Consider the following 21050-nt stretch of genomic DNA (forward strand, 5'->3'; position numbering starts at 1 on the left):
ACTTCCTGTAAATGTTTCATTGTGCCTCTGTTTTCTCCTCCACATTGTACATATAGTATCATTTAAACTATTATACAACCATTTTGTAATTATCTGCTGCTTTGTCACAATTTCCTTTTTTTTTTATCTTATTTTATATTATCTTTCCTTGTCTTGTCATTCACTTAATCAGGAATTTAGGTTAATTTATTCACATGAAGGTGATAATGGGATTAAACATAAATGGATCAATGATGCTGGAGTACCTGGTAATCCTTTAAATTACTTTTGTTTATGATTGTTAGTGTATTTTCTTTTTCTGCACCAAAAAGGTCCTTGAGTGAGAATATATTGTCATATTCTTTCTGTATGTGGTGATAATAACCATTTCCAACTTTATTATCCCGAAGGAAATTTGATCTGATGTTTGATCTGAAAAGCCGCAGTTAATGAAATAAATTAAGCTTTTCAATGGCCACAGGGATAATAGAAGCCCTGGCACGCCTTGTTCTTGTTCTAGGCATTCTGAAACGGCGGCCAGAGGGCAAGAGACCAAACTCCTCAAAGAGTGGGTGGTTAGGGCAGTTGAGAATTTGTTGAGCCTTGCAGGTGACACGCTTACAATAAATATCCCGATCACCTTATCTGCCACTTTGACCTGTGGCCTTGCTAGCCTGTTTTTACCAAAAACGCCACCATGCAAAACGTAAGACTCAATAAAACACTGATAAAACAAAGTAATTAATAATAATAATAATAATAATAATAAATTTAATTTAAATAGCGCTTTTCACAGACTCAAAGTCACTTGTTAAAAAAACATTGCACACATTGAATTACTTCATTTTTCTCAAAAAGAAAAGCCTCTGCTGGACTTTTTTACAAACAGCGTCGGTGTTGGGTTCAAAACATAATGTATTATCAATAATGGTTCTCAAGTATTTATATTGACAAACAATCTCAATATCCTTCTCCTGAACGACAGTATGTGTAACGCTGGGCTGGGCTGGAGCCTACGGAAATCGATAACCATGTCTTGGATACATTTATCGATAAATAAAACTCTTTGCACCAAGTAGTGTAGTCATCAACTACAGGACACTGCCCTCATTATTTAAAAGGCTTACAATAGTGAAAGGATACAGCCCTGTGGGGAACCAGCACCAGTGGAAGAAAATAATTTAAAGGATAAGACACCATCAACCCTGATGCACTGTGACCTGTCTGACAAGAAATCCACAATCCAGCCAACAAGATTTAATGTAAGTTCACATTAAAATATGCAGCAAGTAGATACAGCTGGATGGTATTAAATGTGGTCAAGTCAAGTCAAGTGGGTTTTTGAGGCCTCCAGATGTTGAACAAAGAAATTTAAGAAATTTTAAATTGAAGTAAGTGTTGCATCATCGACACCTCTGCCTGCTCTATAGTCAAATTGAAGTGGGAACTGACCTTCAACCTGCCTCAGTATCTCCTGCTAAACCAGTTTCTCAAAGGTTTTCATCACCAGTGAGGTGAGAGCTACATGGTCTAAAATCATTCAATATCTTAGGGTTCTTACATTTAGCCACAGGGAGAATGGTGGTATATTTCTATATTTTAGGAACTGTTTGAACCAGAAGAGACTGGGTGAAAATTTAAGCACACTGTAGAATGAATTGATGGGTCTTAAGTTCTTATTTACTATTTTTAACCAGGGTCCACTGAGCATGAAGGCTCTTTCCAGGAACACCCTGCTCGCTCAGTTGCACACGTCCACACCTGGAAGCTGCCCAGCACAACCACTGAGCCACTAAAAATGCTCCACTGGAGTCTTAAGCTTTGGGCAGCTCAGCAGTGGAAATGACGTTTTTACAAGGACATACTGTATGACGAAGACTTTCTCTGAAGAATGGGATATTACTGTCATCATCATCATAGCAATGGAAATGTATGCATGTCATATTTTCAGACAATATCACAGCAGGTGTAGATTCCTGAACTGGGGATTTGTTGGGGATTTGTTGGAGCCAGAGGGCATATGGAGGAGCTCATATTTAGCCAATTCCTAAAACATATGCAGCTTTGGCTTTGGCTTGGCCTCCACCCCTCCACCCTGGCTGCCTGACATCATGGGGCTGGTGTGTTGGTTATTGGAAAATATTTCACATTGACTGATAGCAACATGCTACAGATCACCAACTCTTTCACATCATGGTGCAGCTTTCTAATGTTGACCAACAAATTAGCAGAGTGGCAGTGCTGATGCCTCCAACCATTTCACAGGTGGCCAGAAAACAGTCAGGGCCAGAAGCAGCCTTTCACACAGGTGGTAGAATCTCCAGATACTGCAGGAGACAGGCTGGAGGCAAATTCAACAAATTTCACTTTCTAATAAAAGTTAGTAAGTCATTACTAAATTGGTTTAATGGGTCTGCCTTCCCTTTTTTTGCATTTTGCCAGACCAGAAACATGGGAAAAGAGACAAAAAAATATTCTGGCTTACAACTTATTAATGTTTCAGTTTCAGAGTCCTGGTATTGTACATGCTGGCTTAGTGTCACACTGTCGTGGCTTACTGGGACATGTATACAACAGATTGTTACTTGTATTAGTAACACCTGTGCTTTTTATACTATGACAGGTCAAAAAGCCTGCTGTGAAAAAGAAGAAAAAAGTATTTTTACTTTCAATTAATGTTAGAAAAGTTATGCTTACTTTTCTTTTAAGTGTTAAAACTATTTGCTTGAAGTAAATGCAAATTATTTCTGCCTCTCATGACATAATCATGAGAGCTAACTGACCTTGTGAAAAGCACAGAATCCCCCTGAGGGCAGAGCGCATGTGGAGGACTGACCAGAGATAATTAGACAGTATCTCCTTTGTAATACACTCCCTGATTGTTATAAAAAAGACACTGCTGTGAACAGACAGTCAGTCATTTTTTTCTGTAGGCCTACTTACTGGGTGCTGTAAAATTGACTCTGCTTGCGCAAGTAAAAACGAACTAAAAGAGAACTCCAGTGATTTTTGTTCATTCTTTTTTTTTTTTTTGATTATTTTTGGGGGCTTTTCCGCCTTTAACGGACAGGACAGCTAGGTGAGAAAAGGGGAAGACATGCAGGAAATCGTCACAGGTCGGTCTCGAAACCTGGACCTCTGCGTCGAGGTATAAACCTCTATGTATATGTGTGCCTGCTCTACCCACTGAGCAAACCAGCCACATTTTTGTCCATTCTTTGATAAATAATTATCCTAACAACTAATCATTAAATTGTTGTATTGATTATGTGATACCAATTCAGTCTACAAAATACAAAAATATATATGCTCATCACAAGTTACCAGAGCCTAAAGTGATATTCTAGTCTGACCAACAGTGAAAGACCCTAGGTGTTTAATGTCTACTTACATGGAACAGAGGAAAACAGGAAGTACATTTACTGAAGCACTGTAGGCCTGTCTAAGAACAGTTTATAGCTTCTTGTACTTACTGTTCATTTTATGCTATACTTCAACTCCAATTTCAGAAAAGAATATTCAATTTTTTTATACTGCACTACATTTATCTGACGACAATACTGACAATAATTACTATGCAGATTAAACTTTTACATTCAAAACATATGATCAGTTTATAAATATAATGCATTCTTATAGATTAAACAACAGTATATGAAGTAGTAGTCAAATTTGTTCAACCAACTTTAACATCAAAATACTGCTCACATATTAATCCATCCATAATGATCTAGTAGTAAGCTACAATAAAATAATAATATAATAATAATACACTTACAAGGACCTTCTGCATAATGAGTACTTTTACTTCAGTACATTTTGATGCTAATACCTCTACTTTTACTTAAGTAAGATTTTGAATGCAGAATGTTTACTTTTAAATTAGAATTTTTTTAGTGTGGTATTGCTACTTTTTAATTAAATAAATGTTTTGAATATTTTTCCACACCAGACCTTAAATCATATAGTCACAAATCTCAGCCCAGAGTAGACTACATGAAGTTTATTTTTGATATTTCCCCATTGCTGTCAATATAACTGCTATAATACACCAGCTCATTCAGAAAATACATTCAAATTAAAAGAAAATACATTTTATTTGAAAAAGAAAATGGAAGAAATAGGTACTGGATAAAAATACTGAGTCAATATATTCCTCAACCCTTATATTTATAAGGAACTCCTTTCAAACTTGCACGTCTGCTGCAGGAACTTGTTGCAGACATTTTAATGAGAGCATGTGGGCAGCAGATGGCGCAGTTGGATTTAACACTGACAGAAGAGTGAAGGTCACTGCAGCAGGCTTTCATCATTACACTGTAGCTCCAGCAGCTCTGATCTGTCATGGATGCTGCTGGCTCCCACTGCACTGCGCAGCTGCATGAAACCATGTCCTGTACTGATGAGACAGATGTGTAGGGGGAAACCCACTATTCACTCATGTTTTGATTCATTACGTCAATGTCCACATACATTACCGGTGCAGTCACCCTTTAAAATACTTAATTGTGCAAATGCAAGTAGCTCCATATTTTTATACTCTGAAGGGAAAACAAGTTTTAAAACACATAGGTTACAATAAAAAGCAGAAACATCTTAAATGGGTTTATTCTGGGATCATAGTGTATTTTAACACAAGGTTCCCATTAATCACTGATGTGGTGGTTTGCAGATCAAAAACGCCTAGCCCAAACTGGGATGCATTTGGTTGAAAAGTGAAAGTTTTAGATGTCTAAGTTATACATAGGGCTCCAGAATGTTTCAGCAGCATTTAGATATAGCCTATTTTGTGAAGCATGTCATGTAAACGGTAGGCCCAGTGTAGGCTACTATTTGTTAAAATGCTGTTGAAACTAAGGTTCATTTTTCAACCTGTATTTTCACTCTAGATGTCTAGACATATTCTGACTTGCAAATCACCACATCAACGCTTTCTTGGTGTTTGACATTTTAAGAAAGCACACACACACCTTTTTTATATTCGTGATGGGAAAAGAAAAGTCATTGCCAAAAAACGTGACCGCAAGTGACATGTGACCAACAACTAACCACTGCGTCGGAGATCCCTGCCTGCTTCTCTGCACGTACTCAAAATGCGTCATCTTTCCGCATACTGCCTCTTTCATCCTCACACGAAAAAAAATTCAATTTTCCATAATTCACCTCAAATCAAACATTCTTGCGTTCTGTATGTTTATATGTTGTTGTTTTTTTTTCAAAAGTGATGCTTTTGCAAAGATTTAAAACATCCGCATCCTCTTCGTCCTCATTTTGGGATGTGATGTGATAGTGGACGTGCATCCTTCCTCGCACTAGTCTGCCTCGTGAGCCAGTCCCAGCCAATGGCGTCGCTCCGTTGCCCGTTCCTTCCTGATTCCGTACACTTATCATTGAGCCCGAAACGTCACGAGCGCCTTCTCCGCTTGCCCGCACGAGAGAGAGACAGCACTGCCCTTGCACACAGTTAGGCCCGGAAAAGGTAACTTTGATATCGTTATTTCTGCTTTTTATATGCACATTTTGTATAGGACAGTCTATTAAGATTTAAAGAGCCTATTCTAAGACAGTGTGTGCTATAACTACTTTTCTTCATTTATAAATGTGTAGGCCTACATGATGTTCCTCTTACACGACGGTAACCTCAAAGTATTGTCATTGTGTTAGCGGATTTTTTTTTAAAATTTATTATCGTTGATTATAGACACCATCATATTTCTCACTTGTTGGTTTTGTGGCTTATAGTTTGCAGCCCACCGTCTATTTTTAAATCAGGCCGTCAGCTGGCGAGATGACACTCCATTTAGAGCTGCAGGGTGTGTGGGGAAAAAGAGCGTCAAGTTGCAAGTCCAACTTCGAGCAGTCTCCTTCCTTGTTAAAGAACCGCTATCATAATTAACGTTATTTGTGTATTTTTTGTCCAAAGCTGTAAAGGACTGTGAAGTCATTTTTACTGTAAAGACTGGCTACACATGCTGGCTCATGCTCAGGCAGTGAGCTAACTCAACAGTTGCTTGCAGCAGACGTGGGGGTGTGTCCACAGGTTGTAGGAAAATTACTTTACGTTGTAAAATTACACTCAGTGTGTCTCTTTGTGATGGTTAGTCATTTCTCTACTTTACAGACGCAGATGATACTTTTATCAAGTCACTCAGTTAGGTAGATTGTAAAGTGTATTAATGCAGTTTTAAAGGTATTTTTTAAATAAATGAATTAAACAGATTGTTAGCATACTGATATGGCTTGCTGGCAAATCCTATTGTAGCTTAATTGAGGATCAAGCCAAACTAGCATACGTACACATATATCAGGTATCAATCCTCAATTATTTATTTATCTGTGGGTGCCATTTTGTGCCACCAGCTTACCTCCTTGCTCTTCACATACTGTATGCACTAATCTGGCAGTGAAAAAAAAAGGAATAGAAATTGACTGTATGTGCATGTGAGACATCCATGACAGAAACATAGTGTATGTATTATATGTTAGGGCTGCCACTAACAATTATTTTCATTACTGATCAATCTGGCCGATTACTCTCTTGATTTATCAATCAATAAAATGGCAGAAAATAATTATTTCAAATAGCTTTTTTCTACAACAAGCTTAACCCAAAGATATTTAGTTTATGATCTCAAAAGATAAGTAATTGCGTGAGGATGCATCCTCACAATTGCTGGAAGTTGGAGATTTTGGGCATTTTTGCTTGGGTTCATATATTGATCTAATGTTGTTTCTGTTACCAATTCAGTAGGGGTGGTGAATTTTAATATGGGGGTTATCAGCTGAAACCTCTGAGATTCGGTTACCATTCTGTACCTTTTTGCATACCTTACTTTAGCAGGTTTTTCTATACATTCCTCATATTAACAGAAGAAGCCAACATTCTAAAAACAACACAACTTTACAAGAACTTTGCCTAGATAAAACAGCCTAAACTAAAAATGTTATTTAAATCATGGACTATTAGTCAATAGTATTAGTATTGAGGTCCAATACCCAGCCCCAGTCAACTGTAAAATATTTCCATTTAGCTGAAGAGGAGGGTCTGTGTGTGTGTCTGGATAGGTGATTTTGCCTCTTTGCTGTTGCCAGTGGCAAGTTTCCACATAGACTTTTAAGGACAGAGGATTTTCCATTGATTCTGCTGTACTCTAGTTTAACTATGGAGGCTGTACTCAAAGTTCACTCATGCATTCTGAGTGGGTAGATGAGCAAGTAAGTGCATGGATACAGGGCAAGTTAGATAAAACAAATGGAAATCAATGGCACATCAAGAGTCATGGCCAGACTGTCTGCATAAAACCTTTTCTGACCTCCAGTACTGGAATTTTGAGAGATAACGAAGGCTCACTGAGATTACACCACTACTCAGGACTTTAACCCATATCAGTACAGTACAACTTGGACAAAAAGAAGCCAAACATGTATTGTGCCAAATCATTCACCTGCTGTTGCGTATAGTAACCTTTCACTACTGTTATCAAGAGTTCTCTGTTTCTCAACTCAGTTTTGCAAGCATTTTGCAATATTGCTTTGTAATCCATTATATTAAGAAAACTGAATGGACTTGCAGACAGGGATGGTTCTAGGGAGGGGGCAAGGGTGGTCAGTGCCCCCATAATATTAAGCCTCGACCCCTCTGGCCCCCCTAACTGTGGCAAATATTTTCATACATTTTAACCCCACCTTTATCCCCAAAGAGGGGATATTATTCATATGCAGTGATACATAAAATGTAGATTAGGACTGAATGATTATTCTTGTGTTTATTGTTATATGTATATTGTTAGTCTATTGTAGAACCAAATCTATGGAGGGTTGGTGGTATGTAACACTTTATATATTTGGTACCCCTAAAATCGCATGTGGCCCCAGCCTGGCCCCTCCTTTTAAAAAGGAACCACCCCTGCTTGCAGAGATTGCTTCATAAGCCACGCCCTTTTGTGACTAATATATCTGTTATCCTGGCCAGTCTACATCAGTCGGTTCCGGAGGTGTGCACGGCTCATATATATGTTGAATTAAAGAAACCATTAGACGGTTAATTCCTCTATCTCCAAACTCAAGCTATAAATTAGATTACATTTTGTCCAGCGTGCTTCATTGTGCATTTTATTTATTGCCAACTCACTGTTTTGACTTGAAGCTTAAATTCAGTAAGTAACAGTGCAGCCGTCTGTCTGCTTGGCCTGTGGAGCAGCACTATACTGATGTCTTTTCCCTGTCGTTTTATCTACAGATCCAGAACCATGTCCATCCTGAAGATTCACGCTCGTGAGATTTTTGACTCTCGTGGCAACCCCACTGTGGAAGTTGATCTGTACACCAAGAAAGGTACTGTACAATTAATATATATGTTTTCATCTACTTTCTGAGTTTAGAAATGGTGGTCAAGGGTGGCACAACTAGCTGGTTGTTACAAATAAAATGTTAGTGCATGTTCAACCTCTACACATAGTTTAACAGGTAATTTGAATTGAGTGGATCAGATCAGATGGTGGATGTGTGAAAATAGCTCCTGTAATATCACACTGTCTCTACAGCACTGTTACTGTAATGGTTCCTGTTTGGGAGCAAAGATACAGTACAGTACTCATACTACTCATACAGTAGGTACTTCTGAGTTGAGTTGAATCCTTGATATTGCATGCAAGGTAGAGATGTTGTGTAAATTATATCTACAGTATTCCCTCACCTAATTGTACGCTAGATCACATAATGAAGCTGCAGAGCATGAAACATCCAAACTCTGCAATGTTTGACATGTCTGGCTACAGTTGAGATCAATTCATCCAATTAACTAATAGCTTGACTTTGATTGAAGTTTTTTTGGCGAGCTGTTCTGTTCTGAGCGCTAAAACAAAAGATCAGCTCAACCCAATGAAATGTCCTGAGAATGTTAATGAAGCAACCTCAATGACTATTGACATGGAATTGAGTGGAACAGGTTACACTGTCTTGAACACATTGGCTGGAAATTGGCTGCTCTATTCTGCAGCCCTGTCATCTTTTTGGATGTTTGCTAAGTGCTCCAGTTTACTGTAAATAGCACCTTTATTCCTTTTGTTTGTTTTTACAAGATTCCCTTTTAAGTCCGCCAGGCCTATTTTGGCATCATTAACGGCGCAGATCAAAGCGAGTGTGCTGCACCCAGAGCAAATCTGTGTTTTGCTGTGTTATGTAACCAGCTTGCCTCTTGGTCACAGTCATACCAGAAAATCTCCTATGCTTGTTTTTTAAACGATATCATTTCAGTAGCTCAGGTAATCTGGACACTTACAGTCACTGTTTCTGTTTTATGCTCTAGTTTTGTATTTGGGCCATGGTTTTTATCCACATAAAATGTTATTATGATGTGACAGTACGCCAGTTCAATTTATAGCCTGATGGACTGTTGCCAGCTCTGCCAGCTGCAGCAAGGTGATGTCTTGATGCAGATGATTTGCTAAGCCTGAACCCTTGGGCTAAGCCCTAAATCCCCTCAGACTCACACCATCTCTGCCGGTCCACTGAGCAAACTAAATAGATTTTTGCTCATCCCCAATTTCTCCTCACTTGGTTGAATCCAAAATGGCTATCCTCTAATGTATGGGCGTGGCTTGGCATCCTTCCACCGATGCACTGCACATGCTCCGTTGGCAGCCTGTCTCCCACTGTTGCATCACAGAAGTGTCTGCAGAAATTTTTCGGGCTTGTGAGCGCAGGCATTGGCCAATACCGATCATTTCAAAATGGCATTAATCAGCCCGAATCGGTCTATCACTAGTCAATACGGACAAGCTCGACAAGCTTTTAATATGTCACCCACCAGAGGGAGCTTTAATTGGTCCAGTGCGGTGCAGTGCATTCTGGTAGTTGTAGGTTTCTACCTTTTTAAGCGAGAGGGAATATCACAGCTTCTTTTCTGTTTTCTCGGGATGTTTGCGCCATTCGAATGCATCGACAGCCCCGTTGTATTAAAAATAGACCCTCTTTCCAGCAGTAAAATTCTTCTTTAATGCCTTGTCAGACATTTTGTATAAGTATCACAGAGTAATCACATAGTTTACAGTTATGGTTGTCACAGTAACGGGTGATATGGAAAATTACATTTCAACATGAATCAAACTGCAGTGAGTCCTTTGCTGGCTTGTTGGACATGACACAGCACTTTAGGAAATGACTGTTGCAAAATGTCCTCTGTGTCTCCAAGGTCTTTTCAGAGCTGCAGTGCCCAGCGGTGCCTCCACAGGCATCTATGAGGCTCTGGAGCTCCGTGACAATGACAAAACACGCTATATGGGCAAAGGTAAGCCGTCTTCACTGATTCCCACTCTAAACTTTCTGCTCACGTCTATTCTGTAGCTATCTTTCATGTCCTTTCAAAACTACTATACATTCTGTTGTCTGTCCCTGATTCTTCCTTCTTTATTTCCATTTACTTTCCATATTTCTTCCTCCTATTAGGAGTCAAAAGAGCAGTTAAATATGTAAATGAATTCTTGGCCCCTGCATTGTGTAACCAGGTAAATAAAGTGTGAAATAACAGGATGACTCTCTTACATATCAGTGCGCACAGCAGCATGAAGAATGGCTTTGCCTTTGGAAACTAACCTTGACAGGCACTAGCAGATGTTCACAGATCTAAAGAGAAAAAAATAATGAGCACAATCATAGAAGGCTTAATAATATTTTACTTTACTCTGTGGTCATCTGTCCCGCCTGCTCTGCATGGTCTTCTCCTGTCTGAGTCAGTTATGGTCTGCTTGTCCCTTGCAGGTGTCTCAAAAGCTGTAGAGAATATCAATAAAACAATTGCACCTGCACTGGTTAGCAAGGTAGGACCATTTGTTGTTTGACTAATATTACTGTGTGCTAGTGTCACAAGCCCAAACCAAGCTTTGATCAGTTTCTTGAATTCATTATTTATGTATTTTGAAAATACAACAGAAAAATATCTGTAACATTGGCAGCAGTACTGACAATCGCCAAGTGACTAACTGTACGATTTTTAAAACAGACATTGCATAAAATTGACATGTTAAGCAGTTGTTTGTTGTTCCTATTTAACATTGACCTCATTGTTTATTTATAAAAAATTATATATCTTAAGTATCTATAAACCGATGCATTAGCAGAGCTTCAGTGATATAATTCTCAGATGCTGTGATTATTTTAACATTATTTGAGTGTGTTTTTCTAAACTAACTAGCCAGAATTAAACCTAGTTATTAATCGTTTGTTTCCAAACGTACAATATAACTTGTCATGTTTTGTCTAATCCAGGACGTGAGCGTTATTGAGCAGGGCAAGATCGACAAGCTGATGCTGGACATGGATGGCACAGAAAACAAGTGTAAGATGCTACTTTATGCACTCTAACTGGCCTGACAATATCAGTGCAGAGTTTTGTGAGATATAATTAATAATATTATATTATCAATATAATAGAATCTATTTACTTTCAGGAAGGGTTTGGGAATAAAACTATTTATATGTACATCACATTTATAGTACTGTCATTTTATTTAGAGATTTAGCCATACATTTATTAATATCCCTGGGTATATTAGGACATTGTGAGAAATGTTGCAAGTACAATAAGCAGAACTGTTTTATGACAATAAGATTTCTGCATCAATGTGATGAAGTATCTTGATTAGTCATATGATATTAACCAAACAAAAAATTCCTCCCTGGTTATAATATCCATAAACAGTTTCTCTCCAGAAAATGTTTTATGTCTTCATATATGTTGATATTGCGATATACAATTACATATACCGTGATAAATAATAAGTGTGAAATGTATCCACTTTATAGTACACATTATTTATTTTTTTTATTTTTTTTAAGTAACGTCCATGGCATGTACAGTTCTTTCTGCTAACAAGTGCAGTACTTCACATTTTATAGATGCGAAACGGAAACTTGCCAGAAATCTCCACTCACTGCTGAACTACTGAGTGTCTATTATGTAGTGAATGTGTGAACAAGGGAGTGATTTTGGACACAGACATTTTTAAAATACCACAGAAACATGAATAGGCACTCATACATTGTGTTTACGCAACAGAAAAGTCAGTTCTAATTATTTTAAGGTCATGCATTATTGATTTTTGCTCAAAGAATATAGATATCAGAAGACATTAGTGTTTCATAAATGCAGTCTACCCACAATATTCACAATATATTGAAATATTTGTCTACCCTCCCTCAGCTAAGTTTGGTGCTAATGCCATCCTGGGCGTCTCCCTGGCTGTGTGCAAGGCTGGTGCAGCAGAGAAGGGTGTTCCCCTCTATCGCCACATCGCTGATCTGGCTGGCAACCCTGAAGTCATCCTTCCTGTCCCTGTGAGCATGACAGTGAAATAATCTAAGTCATGTACCACAGGCTTTATAGAAACTAACGGCCTCTTATTAGCATTAAGGCCTAACTGACATGACCGCTAATGTTTGATCCAAAGAATCATACATTCAGTTGTGATTCCATTAGGCTGAAAGTCGATCCTCTCTTCTTCCTTTCAGGCTTTCAACGTCATCAACGGCGGCTCCCATGCAGGCAACAAGCTGGCCATGCAGGAGTTCATGATCCTGCCTGTGGGAGCCAGCACCTTTAAGGAGGCCATGCGTATTGGTGCTGAGGTCTACCACAACCTGAAGAATGTCATCAAGGAGAAATATGGCAAGGACGCCACTAATGTAGGAGACGAGGGAGGCTTTGCCCCCAACATCCTGGAGAACAAGGAAGGTGAGAGGAAACATTAAATCAGAGCCATAACCACTGTTTAACAATCAGAGTTCCATTACAAGACAACAGAGTTGAGATCCAGCTGAATACATTAATTGTTATTTTAGGACATTGTTGTAGGGTTGTTTTCATTTGTCAGGATTGGGTACTGGAATCGGTACTTTTTTGGGTACCGGTACCGACCGAATTACGTCGGTACTACCGAGGACCGATTCACGTTAAATCAAACAATGCCAAATTTCGGTACCTGAGAGCGGGTAAGGGCGAGCCGGTTAAGCGGTTGCAAGTGTCATTACACTTTTCAAAACTCCACGCACGTTTGCTGCAATATAATATGAATGGTGAGCCGAAAGCGATAGCGGTGCAATTACACTTCCTCTGGGAAAGGCAGGCACACCAGTGTTCTCTATGCCCTGTTGACTGACTGACAGGCTCGAGGTTGTAAGGCAAGGTAACTTGATTTCTATAGCACATTTCAGCAACAAGGCAATTCAAAGTGCTTTACATAAAACATTAAAGAGCAGTTAAAACGAGATAGAAAATAAAAACGGGCTAAAAAAAAAAGATACAAATACAAGAATAAAAGTTCTTTGTGAGAAATTAATACTTACTTGATTTAATAGGTTGTAGGGACTGGTTTGGGAGGGGAGAGGGACGTGTTTTATTTTGTGTGGTGTGTAAAATCTTCTAAATAAATAACTTTTTCTAAGTAAATAGGATGAATAGTTTTGGAATTATTTTTACAGCTGAAGTACATTTTTTGTTATTACAGAGGGGAAAGGACCAAAAAAAAAGTTACCATTGGGTACCAGAACTGATTTTCAGGTTTCGATACCTGTATCGGAAAAAATGTGAACAGTACCCAGCCCTAGTCAGGAAATAGTTGATCATAGAAAGTTGTTACTTTGTGATTAGTCTTGAAAAGCGTTACATTCTTAGACCTCCCAAGGAAGTGAAGTTATCATGTCACCCTTTGGCCGACATCTGGTTTCTAAATTAGGGCCTAAACTCAGTAACGAATGCACTGACTCCAGCCTCTTGACTCCAGTGTCAGTTCAAGGTGCTGATATGGCAAATGCCCCAGTGGAGCAGAGTCTTAAGAGGTGACTCATTTGTGACAAGTGAATGTTGGGATTTTATTAGCTCAAATCGTAGTATGTTTTTGTCTCAGCTCTGGAGCTGCTGAAGAATGCCATCGCCAAGGCCGGCTACACCGATAAGATCGTTATTGGCATGGATGTGGCTGCCTCTGAGTTCTACAAGGGTGGCAAGTACGACCTGGACTTCAAGTCTCCTGACGACCCCAGCCGCTACATCTCCCCTGACCAGCTGGCTGACCTCTACAGGAGCTTTGTCAAAGATTATCCCGGTGGGTTTTTAACACATACCCCTCTTCTTAACAGCCCTAAAACTGCTACTGTTTTCAAAGATGCAACATTTCAAAGATATTATAGAGAGCAATTTAATTTTACAAGATAAAGGCAAAGCATAAAGGACTCAAATGATACATGTGAGGACATGTACAAACAACATGTGGGCCTGTGCAGACATACAATAGAGTATAAATAGAACTGTATGTGCATATGCTGTCTGTGTCCGCAAATGTAATGTTTTGGTTCACTCATAGCTCTCATAATCATTGGTTTGGGCCGCAGCAGGCAGCTGTTTTCAGCAAAAACGCAAAAAACCCCCATTGTACACTACTGTACAATTTAGCAGCTAGCTGGTGAACATAGTGGAGCATTTAGCAGCTTGATTCTGCTACCACCAAGTGGTCATTGCAGGTTTAAGGATTCTGTAGAAAATAACTATTGATCAGTGGCTTCTTAATCAGTGCTGACGTTTTGGATTTATGAATGGCTGAAACACTGCTCTCTTCCCATTCTAACAGTGGTGTCCATTGAGGACCCCTTTGACCAGGATGACTGGGAGGCGTGGACCAAATTCACAGCCAGCACCAGCATCCAGGTGGTGGGCGATGACCTCACAGTCACCAACCCCAAACGCATCGCCAAGGGTGTGGCTGAAAAGTCCTGCAACTGCCTGCTGCTTAAAGTCAACCAGATCGGCTCCGTCACAGAGTCCCTGCAGGCGTGAGTGTCAACAACAGAGCAGTGTGATTACACTTGTTGCCGAAAACCAAGATAGTAACTACGGTATAAGCTGGCTAACATGGCTTATATGTGTCTTTCTTTTAGCTGCAAGATGGCCCAGAGCAACGGCTGGGGCGTGATGGTCAGCCATCGCTCTGGAGAGACAGAGGACACCTTCATCGCTGACCTGGTGGTCGGTCTCTGCACTGGACAGGTAAAACCTTAACAGACAAGTCATTTTACATTAATTTCATTAGCATGGCGTCACTAATGAGATCTGAGATCTAGCTGACTATTCAAACTGTACCATAGGTATAGTTTTTATATTACAGATTGGGCCTTATATGTCATTTCATTTCTTTCCCAGATCAAGACAGGTGCACCTTGCCGATCTGAGCGCTTGGCCAAGTACAACCAGCTGCTCAGGTGAGTCGTGACCAAAAACATATGTGTATTTCTGATGGCTAAATTAAAGCTTGGTCACATTTTTACAGTTAAACTGAACTTTATCAACAGTATGAGTTGTGTGTTCATCGCTCTTTAGATGCACAATATTGCAGATTTTACCAGGCTATTAATCTATCTATTTTAATAATCATGTCATCACTCTCTCCCAGGATTGAAGAGGAGCTCGGAGACAAGGCCCGTTTCGCCGGCCAGAACTTCAGGCACCCCATCTGAGCTGGTCCACCTCCTTGGGCCTCTGTGTTCACTGCTCATAAATAATCTCCACACATATATTATACGCCACAGTAGGTTGCCTTCCCTGTCTGGACAAAGAGATGGAGATATTACTGCTGAAATCCAAGGTCCAAGTCTGTGGTCTGTGGGGTGGAAAAGCCACAGTACGTCCTAGTACAACCACAGCTCAGCTCATCCTCAAACTATGCTTAAGCTCCTGAATAGTGTTGGTCCCTATCTTTTGTCCGTGTAACTGTGTGAGAGAGTTTAGCTTCTTGTGAGTTTTAGCGATTTTTGGTCCTCTACTGAGTATTTGAGCTGCTGTAACTGTAGTATGGCTCTGCCTCAAGCAGTAGTGACAGTACTGTATGTGCAATGTGTCGCATTTGACAAAGTCTTGTGTTGCTGTAAGTGTTGGCAAAAATAAACAACATAGTTTGAAACATTTTGGTGATTTCTTTTTTATCCACATGTTCAGGTGTTGACTGAAATCGTGGCATTACTTTAGAGCTTCAATTATTGGGTTCTACTTTTAGTCTTACAATGTAACAAATCCAATATTAATTGAAAGATAATAATGATGATTACTGATTACTATCAAGTTTATGACAAGGTTATGATCACGAATCATTTAGGATTCATAGTTTACTTACAGAGAAAAGGAGAGTATCTGCAGTAAAGGGCCGCTCTTTCAGTAACTGCTCCTGTCTGTGTGAAGTGTGTGATGTAATCTGAGTGCCACTGAGAGGCAGAAACATGAGCTCAGTGGTCGGGGAAGCCATTTCTGTCCCCCTGGGTAAAAGAATCCAGAAGCTCTCTGCAAGCTCTTTTTGTACTGAGCCTTGCCAAGATAAATGAGGGGCTATTCACCAGTGGTATGGTACCAGGGGGGATTGCCAGCTGGGTCTGTGCCACACCAATTTACTTTGTGTGAGCCCTGTCTGAACCTGCCTCCATTGTTTAGCCGTCACCAAGGAGATGTATTACAAATCACTGGTACAAAGAAACTACCTAGCATATATTACAGAGTCTATAAACAACCTGTGACTATCATCTGCTGCAGATTTCCTTTAGCAACACATCTTCACACTACAATGGACTATATTTTTTACAGAAAAGTTCAAAAGAATAAGAGAGGGGTGACTTGTAATTGATATCACAGTGTCGATTATAGCCTAAAATACATGAGTTTCTAAGAAACTGCAATGCTTCATTTCTTTTCCTTGAGACCTTTGCCATCTAGTGGTCAGACATATGCAGTACACTTTACTGACATGTTCCTTGCAGAAAAGAATTTAGACCAAAATTGCATTTAAAGTTGACTTTATTGGGCTTCATCAAATCGTATAGGCATGTTTCTGTGGATATAACAATATAAATATAAAGCCTATGAAAGTTACACTAGCAGTTTGCCACCTAAAATCATCAGCAAACTGATACTTAATGGACTGGGTATGGCAGTAGCTCAGTCTGTAGAGAGCTGGGTTAGAAACTGAAGTGTTGCTGGTTCAAGCCCCCCATACAGACTGAAGTGGAGAGGTGCCAGTTCACCTCCTGGGCACTGCCAAGGTGCTCTTGAGCCAACTGCTTGGGGTGCTCCTCCAAGGAGCAGCCCCCTCACTCTGACATCTCTCCATTAGTGTGTTTAGCATGTATAGGTCCTGAGCATGTTTGTAATTCAGCTGTGTTCAATGTGTGTGCAACTGTACTAACAGAGTGAAAATTGTGAATAAAGGCATTCTTCTTTTATTGGCCATAGTAAACATGTGCTGGTCAGTTGCAGAGAAGACACAGATTGTGTATTGTATTAGTAATATAGGTGCTGCTAGCTTTAACTGCAGCTTGGTTTAACATAAAAACAACTTCATCAAACAGATAATGTCCAAACCCTGTTGATAAGTTCACATCTTTTAGAGCTATGTGGCAAGAATTATTCAAAAATGAACTGGCAAAACGTATTTGCCAGTGTTTCTATTCCACCTGTACACCCCTTCCCAGTCAAAAGTGCTGAAAATAGAAAACAGCATCCAAATTCTAGGGAAGAGGATGATTGCTTCTGCTGTTATAAAACATTTGTTTGAATGAGCAGTCGTGAAAGATTGCTGCTGCTTTCTCCTAAAACTATTCTGTGATGAAATTTACATTTGTCACTATGTCATCTCATGTGTGGACCCATATACATAACATAATAGTAATGTGTCTCTTTTATTATATTCAATTCTGCAATTTACTCAAATCTCCCAAGTATTCTATTTTATTCTCCTGCTATATTGTTCTTAATTTATTATGTTATTTTTTGTGTCTACCCTTCCTATTCAATTCTGCTGTTCTGCGATGCCAGGTGTTAACACTTTTCTGTTCTATTTTATTATATAATGTGTCCAGGTGCATTTCATTCCTGATTACGGAATTATATTATATTATACTCTATTTTGTGATAAAACATTGTTAGATTTTGTCATATTGTTCTTCCAATTATGTTATTCCTTTACTTTATGCCTTATAATGTAAACAATCTATTCTATTTACTGTATACTCAATACTGCAGTACAGTCAAATCTCCTGAGAGAGATTCTATTCCATTCTATTCTATTCTTCTGGGCTCACTGACAGTCCAAATATAGTCTGGCAGTATCACAGGTTCATAAGGATGAAGATAGACCAAGTGTTGCTACAGAATAGACACCCCGAGGACTCCCACACCGCCTCTCTCTCTCGCTCTCTCTCTCTCTCTCTCTCTCTCTCTCTCTCTCTCTCTCTCTCTCTCTCTCTCTCTGTGTGTGGATGTTCCCAGCTTTGGCCAGTGGGTGACGATATTTTACCGGTTGAACTTTGAGAACCCCCAACTGTTCTCACCCCAAGATGAAGAAGGATGCTGTCATGCTGAGTGCCCCTCACACACACTAGTCTGAGCATTCCGGCAACGATTACTCCCTCTTTATTCTCAAGTCCATCATTTATGACAGCATTATATCAAACGTGGTCCGTTCCGTTATAGCTACATTAGAGAAGATATACAGGTGGCACTGCAGCTGCTGTGCTACTCTGTGTAGTGGCGACACTTGGCTAACTAACGTTGGCTAATTGCCCCTGCTGCTGCTGCTGCTGCTATTGTTTGTTGTTGCAGTTTCTCATCAAACAAATCACAGATGTTGTAGATCAAGCTCTTTAAGGTAAGTGATGTGAGCTTCAACCAGTCGTCTTCTTTGCCTTTGACTTTATCAGCAAACGAGCAAGAAATGACAAATATGAAGGAATAGTTTGTAAACGTTGGACCGTTAACGTACACCCTTGCTTGCTAGCTATTTGGCTAATTTGTCTATTAGCATCAGCTAGCTAGTTAGCTAATATACTTGTTTGCCCCTTACTGTTGCTGGTTACCATGAACTAACGTTAGCAGCTAGCGCCAGTGACTAGCACTGATTGGGTAATGCCAGCAAGGAGCAGTGTAATGTCTGGATACAAACAGCTCGTTGACACCGGTTAGCACAGAGCACATGCAACACACACACACCATGACTTCATTTTATTAAACGCTTTGTGGTTTTAACGTGCACGTAACCTTGCAATACCTCACAGCAAACGTTTTCCCATTTTGAATTAACGTTAACGTTACCCAGTGTAGTATCTCTGTTACAGGGAGTAGCCTGAGCCCATTCAGCTATTGTCATTAGCTCATGGAAACGTTAGCTGGTGGAGCTAACTTGCTGTCTTTGTGTGCTTGACTTGTGCTCAATTATTGTTATCTAAATTAGAGTTTTTGATTATTTACGACCTTAGTCTGGGCTGGTTTTAAACAAAGCTAACACTGGCTAACGGCACACTCATGTTGACTTTTGCAAACAAAGATGCAAAGCTTGTAAAATCTTCATGGGAGATATTTGTCAACAAATAGAATCTGCCGAATTGGCATGAACGCTTTTCACCTCTGACAGGCAAAATATTTGAGTGGTAGAGACTACATAAAGGGTAATTGATATTTGCTGGGTTTATGCTTTTATCAGTGAAGGAGTTTTTGCATGAGGTTAGTCTTAAGTTATCATGAATTGTAAGTTTGAAAATAGTAAACAAAAGACACTTTGGCTACAGACATTACAGTGGTTTCTGCTAATGTTAATATGAACAAAATATTTAGCCATTAATAGCTAGTGATTTATATTTATTGAGTGTTTATGACTCACTCATGACTTATTTACAGTCTTGTGACTTACAGGCTACATAGCACAGCACAATTGTGGGCTTCACCATAACTACGGTAATGAATATACAATGTCCACAGTGATCAAAGGCGTGAAACATTTGATTTGCTCCATAAATGCCGAGCTATTTTCAGTCCACTGAAAAAAGTCAAAAGTCTGCATTTCCTTACTTGTCAAAGTATTTAGACTGTGTATAAATAAATATTTAATGAATGATCTGATATCCTGACAGCATTGCATAGTTAAACGTAGACATGCTCAACACCACATTCTGTTTAATGACTTTAAACAACTTAACATGGACAGGTTTTTTGCAGTCAAGTACACCACTACTCTTGATATGACATGATGACCTGAGAGTACTAGCATCATGTAATGTCTGTTACACATTATGGTTTAGCAATAGAGGGTTAGGCAAGAAAACACATACGCCCATATGGTCAGAAATGTTTTCAGAAGAATACTGCAGCAAGCCATATTTTTACACAGTTAATTCATTAAAACAATGAAAAGATTAACATCAGGTAATATTCCTTTCTTGCTTTGAAAAAAAGACACCAAAACGTATTCAATCCGCTTTAGATTTTACTGGACATATCCTGTATCAAGTCATTGCAGTTGTGACCAAAGTGGCCCCTTCATACACCTCTTTAGCTCCATACGTTGTGCATATGGCACATCTGATGTTTTGGTGGCTTTTACTGTTGCTGGTAGCTTAGTGGTTGTGATTTAGATTTTCTTAAACTACCTCTTAAACTGTAAACTTAGGTTGGGTTACAGAGGTCTGCCATTACAGGCTATATGTCGATTACTACTTTAGCACAGCTCTGACAGAAAAGCACCTTAAACCTTGGTTTATAATTTTTGTTGAAAGATAATGTTTCAGGTTCAACCAAGAGCACAATTTAGAATTGCTTAAAACAGAACATTTGGGGTGTTCATCTTTTGTATAAATGTGCAAAGTCCTTTTTAAATCCTCATTATCTGGTTAGTTCAGAGGTCAGAGGAGGTCAGGGTGTTTTATAGTGTTTCAATTTGAATGGGATCTCAAGAGCAGCAGTGGAAAAAATGACTTTGAGTCACATATCCAATGACACACCCCATCCATTGAATGTTAATCTAGCTGGGTGGCTATAGTAGCAGCAGAGTAATGATAAGTGTAATAACCCCGCTATTTTCCTTTTAATGACTAATGTGTGTTTGAGTAATGGCAGCTCTCTATGAGTAATATGTGGCGAATGGAAGGCCAGACGATGTTAAGGAAAATCCCTTTTCACTACGCTCTGACACCTCTTTGTCGGATGATTTGTCAATACACATGCTCGGGAATTCAGTGTTTACATGCTGCGCTCGAATGGCATCTTGCTG

The 21050-nt window shown here is 39.4% G+C and overlaps 2 protein-coding genes across 7 annotated transcripts in view; both read left to right on the forward strand.

Moving 5' to 3' along the window:
* Nucleotides 1–3073: 3073 nt before the first annotated feature.
* Nucleotides 3074–15930, forward strand: eno1a (enolase 1a, (alpha)). Of its 5 annotated transcripts, none has more exons than XM_036008058.1 (12): nucleotides 3074–3095; nucleotides 8219–8313; nucleotides 10172–10267; nucleotides 10738–10796; nucleotides 11245–11314; nucleotides 12179–12312; nucleotides 12487–12709; nucleotides 13881–14078; nucleotides 14601–14802; nucleotides 14908–15016; nucleotides 15170–15228; nucleotides 15420–15930. In XM_036008058.1, the coding sequence occupies exons 2-12, from the start codon at nucleotides 8229–8231 to the stop codon at nucleotides 15481–15483; spliced, it is 1299 nt and encodes a 432-aa protein (XP_035863951.1). In that variant the 5' UTR covers nucleotides 3074–3095; nucleotides 8219–8228; the 3' UTR covers nucleotides 15484–15930. The 5 variants fall into 5 exon arrangements, with proteins under 5 accessions (XP_035863951.1, XP_031142196.1, XP_031142194.1 ...); XM_031286336.2 differs by lacking the exons at nucleotides 3074–3095; nucleotides 10738–10796 and adding exons at nucleotides 5190–5458; nucleotides 10426–10484; XM_031286334.2 differs by lacking the exon at nucleotides 3074–3095 and adding an exon at nucleotides 5190–5458.
* A 2399-nt stretch (nucleotides 15931–18329) lies between these two features.
* rerea (arginine-glutamic acid dipeptide (RE) repeats a) overlaps nucleotides 18330–21050 on the forward strand; it is a 133665-nt gene continuing 130944 nt past the window's right edge. For both annotated transcript variants that reach the window (XM_036008509.1, XM_036008510.1), the window contains exon 1: nucleotides 18330–18656. The gene's annotated coding sequence lies outside the window, so the exon portion shown is untranslated. The remainder of the gene's footprint in view (nucleotides 18657–21050) is intronic.

This window comes from Sander lucioperca, chromosome 12 (genome assembly GCF_008315115.2).
Source record: "Sander lucioperca isolate FBNREF2018 chromosome 12, SLUC_FBN_1.2, whole genome shotgun sequence".
Taxonomy (NCBI): Eukaryota; Metazoa; Chordata; class Actinopteri; order Perciformes; family Percidae; genus Sander; species Sander lucioperca.

Bases quoted from the DNA above. Each gene is read 5' to 3' on its own strand.
- eno1a (XM_036008058.1), top strand. From the start codon at position 8,229: ATGTCCATCCTGAAGATTCACGCTCGTGAGATTTTTGACTCTCGTGGC. The intron at 10,797-11,244 runs GTAGGACCATTT...TGTCTAATCCAG, and splicing joins CACCTGCACTGGTTAGCAAG to GACGTGAGCGTTATTGAGCA. The intron at 14,803-14,907 runs GTGAGTGTCAAC...TCTTTCTTTTAG, and splicing joins GTCACAGAGTCCCTGCAGGC to CTGCAAGATGGCCCAGAGCA.